This window comes from Acyrthosiphon pisum, chromosome A2, assembly GCF_005508785.2.
Source record: "Acyrthosiphon pisum isolate AL4f chromosome A2, pea_aphid_22Mar2018_4r6ur, whole genome shotgun sequence".
NCBI classification, from domain to species: domain Eukaryota; kingdom Metazoa; phylum Arthropoda; class Insecta; order Hemiptera; family Aphididae; genus Acyrthosiphon; species Acyrthosiphon pisum.
The window spans coordinates 83,460,020-83,463,876 of record NC_042495.1 but is presented as its reverse complement, the minus strand read 5'-3'; the positions used below and the strand labels follow the sequence as shown (position 1 = coordinate 83,463,876).

The window sequence follows — 3,857 nt, the reverse complement described above, 5'->3', positions numbered from 1 at the left end:
CAGAGACCAATTCAATTTAGTATATTTATGAACACTTCTGGGCACTGACCAAATATAAAAACAAAAAAATGTTGCTCCTCTATCTTAAAAAAAACCCTTTCCATTGAGATAATTGGTCTATGTGTATACTATTCTACCCATTTTGTCCATAGGTCATACTCTTACCAACCACTCATATCATGGTACCATTTGATTACTCTGTTAAGTATTTCTACATATTCCTATTATTAACTATAAAAAATAATTATTTGAAATAATAATTGCATTACAATATCAACTTATTAGTTGTGTCTTAACTTTTTGATGAAAATAGTTTGAAACTTCAAAACACCAAATAAATCTCAGTTATAATTAAATTTCGATTATTTTCGATTATAATTAATTTTTCGATTATTTTCGATTATAATTAATTTTCGATTATTCGATTATTTATAAAAAAAAATCGATTAATCGACTAATCGAATTTCGATTATATTAATTATTTATAAAATATGAAAATAATCGATTAAAATTATAGATTATATAAAATAACCGCGCAGCCCTACTCCGTAGTATTTGTACATTGGCATATTTCGGTCTTTAGTCGAAATTCATAGAATATAAATATGAATAACCGGATTTGCGCGTGTTTTGTAGTTGCGCCACAGGAAGCTATGACCGAACATGCAAGATTTGGAACACCCGGACGGGTGAAGAGACATCAACGCTCATCGGACATGAGAACGCAGTGTATGTTGTGTCATTGGCAATTTCGGGAAGGTTAGTATCACACGAATGTGTTTGTGGCGAGCATCGTTACCCACCATGGCACGATATGCCTAATTAGGCATAGTAAGTAGCATAGCAATGTAAGTGACTTGCAAGTAGGTATACATTCATGTATAACCAGGGGTGGTACACCGACACACCGAACATGATACATTCATCATGATCCATATCACCATAACGGCATAACTATTATAATTCTATGTACAGGGTTATTTTTTTATAGCAAAATACTCGATCTACAATATACCTATTACCTACAACAGTACTACAGTAGGTATAACCTACTTAATCTATAACTCGTGCACTATAACTAGGTACAACTAGAGTCTGAGTTTCGTGTGACAAATAAATCACCCTATAGTCTGTACAGGGACTCACGGATCTATATATTATATAGGTACCTATATAATAGGCTAGGATGGTGGGTGGCCGATCCTACAATTAGGGGCGATAACTTAGGGCTGGCGGTATTTCAAATGTTGATACCGGTATCCGGTATTTGTTTATAACCGGTATATTGCCGGAAATATCGTACCTCACCAAATTTGTTAGTGATTCCAAGTTTCCAACCTAGGATAGCGTTATTATAATTTATATTATGTCATCACGATTATATAAAAATAATAAATAATTAAAGTAGATATACGGTATTTCCGGTAATTACCGATTCACTGTATACCGGTATTCTAAAATACCAAAAATACCGATTATCGGTATTTTTTAAATACCGGTAATTATCGATATACCGAAAACCAGCCCTAATTTATTCAACATTAATTAAACCAGCAGACACATAAATGCGTATATATTTCAGGAATTTGGTTTAAATTATGTGAGAATAATATCATTGATAATATATGTATAAAATTAACCAGTGGCGATATAAATTATGATATTGTTTTTTCTTAACTACAGTGAGTGATTTTAAAGCTATGCGTGGCCAATACTATAATTTTCAAACGCAAAAAGGATCGCTGGACTGTATTCTTTGATGACCCACAACCAAGTTCGGTTACCTGGTCCAACCCACCTCACCTAGAGATAATAATTCGAGCTTCAATCAGAGTCTTCTATTCCCGTACAAACCACCACCGGCCTTCGGGGGAAAACACGTCTACAAAATTGTCCACGAGCCCGTCCCGACAAAGCTTGCCCGCGATAATACCTACCTACTCGAAAATCGTATCACATTGGATGTAATAATTTCTTTCGTGAAACACATTACGCGGGAATCCATTATGAACAAATACGAATCCAACTCATTAACCCCCCACCCACTAAATAATAAAATCACTTTTAGATTTATACTTGAGTGGTAGGTACCTATAACTAAAAAATAATAATTTAATAAATAATTGTTATACTGTATAACATATGTTAAAAATGTAGATACATTCATATTTACAAAAATAAAAAAAAAACAAACAAAAATGTTTGGAAAATCTTTAATTCGTGTCTATGTCATAGTAAAATTAATTATCAGTATTCATTGGTTACGAAAATCCCGAATAATTGCTAATACCTACGGTATAAAAGTTAAAATCGAATTTCCGTATAATATATTTATTCCACGTACATCATCAAATTTCAATATGTCAAATATTGCCGCTCAAGACAAGAAGTCGTCAGCTGATATCAAGTTAATATCCGAGACTGAAACGATGCATATGGTTTATGATGATCCTCGGTCGAATAGACCAAAACTGCTCGAGAGTTGTGATTTCCATAGATTGCCGGTGAACAAGATATCTGTGTCTTTACCAACTAATATTGACTTGCTGACAAAGTCCGCGGACGAAGCACCTACATGGGTCGGTTGGAAATCCATGCCCGACTTGATGGTATCGGCTGTCGACAATCACTGGTCAAATATGCTGAAACCGTCGGAAAGCAGCGGTGTCCATAGTTTGCCGGTGAACAAGAGATCTACGTTTTTACCTAATATAGCCGTGCGTGAATATTCCTCGGGTGATGCTCCCGAAACTGGATTGTCGTTCGTTACGGAGTTGCCAGTTTCGACGGATTCACCATCACTTGCCGAATCGTCTGATTTGGTATTGATGCCACCTGACACTGCAAAAGATGACTGCTAGATCGAGACGCCGTTATCCGTCTCGTCGCCGTTGCCACCGGTAGAAGCCGGAGTGCGGCTTATGAAAACGGATACGGTAACCATCAGTGGCCGTAGTGACGCGAGGACGGACCTGGCGGTAACCACGGTCAAGCCTAGACGTCCGCGCCGTTCGCTGTGGAACCGGACGAAGCGGTTCGTCAGACGTATGTTTTGTTGTGGTGCGATCGACCGCGCAGGCGAATACTATGGTTTATAATATGGTTTTATTACGATAGTATTTGGACACGTAAATAATTATAAATTGTGGCTATGCTGCCGTAATAATGTATAATATTATATAAAGTGTAAATTGTATATTATGTAAAATTTAAATTGTATATTATGTAGAATGTATATTGTATCTGTAAATTTAGACGAATAAAATTGTATGTTATGTTATATAATATTTGGTTTTTATTTGATAATATTATTAATACACAGAACTTCGTACAAAATCAAATAAATTAATCAGAAAAAAAACAATCTAAATTACATTGAAGCATATACCTAAGAAAAACCCGAGATTGCTTTTTGAAAAGTGTATATCAGTGAAAGACAGTTTTAAATCTCGTAGGTACCTACCTTATGATTGATGACGAAGGTAATCCTTGAAGAATCCTTGAAGAATAATAAAGCACCAGGAGAGGACAATATAAACGTGGAATTACTTAAACTTGCGGGACGGGATCTCTTGGAAAACTTACATAAAATTATCACCAGCCCTACGATAACTTATAAATATATTATTAGGTATTAGCCCGAAATTGGGCCGAATTTTCTGTTTCCCCGTGGCCAATTTTATTCCCAGTCCACCCCTGGTACAGTGGTACGCATACTCTTAAAATCATATCAGCAGGTGCAAACGTCTCCCAGACACACACAGTACCTGGTGAGGGGGGGGGGGGAGGAGCAATTGGCTGTGTTATGGTATGGATCTTATATACCGGGTTATTTTTTTATCATTGATGAGTAGTTT

At 35.9% G+C, this 3,857-nt stretch overlaps 2 protein-coding genes across 3 annotated transcripts in view; both read left to right on the top strand.

Moving 5' to 3' along the window:
* The window catches only part of LOC115034162 (dynein assembly factor with WDR repeat domains 1-like), a 9,759-nt gene extending 8,933 nt beyond the window's left edge, over positions 1 to 826 (top strand). Inside the window, exon 4 of the mRNA XM_029490002.1 lies at positions 637 to 826. Coding sequence (XP_029345862.1) covers positions 637 to 826 — 190 coding nt within the window. The remainder of the gene's footprint in view (positions 1 to 636) is intronic.
* LOC100168297 (dynein assembly factor with WDR repeat domains 1) overlaps positions 1 to 3,857 on the top strand; it is a 20,571-nt gene that overhangs the window by 9,210 nt on the left and 7,504 nt on the right. For both annotated transcript variants that reach the window (XM_029490450.1, XM_029490451.1), the window contains one exon: positions 637 to 759. The gene's annotated coding sequence lies outside the window, so the exon portion shown is untranslated. The remainder of the gene's footprint in view (positions 1 to 636; positions 760 to 3,857) is intronic.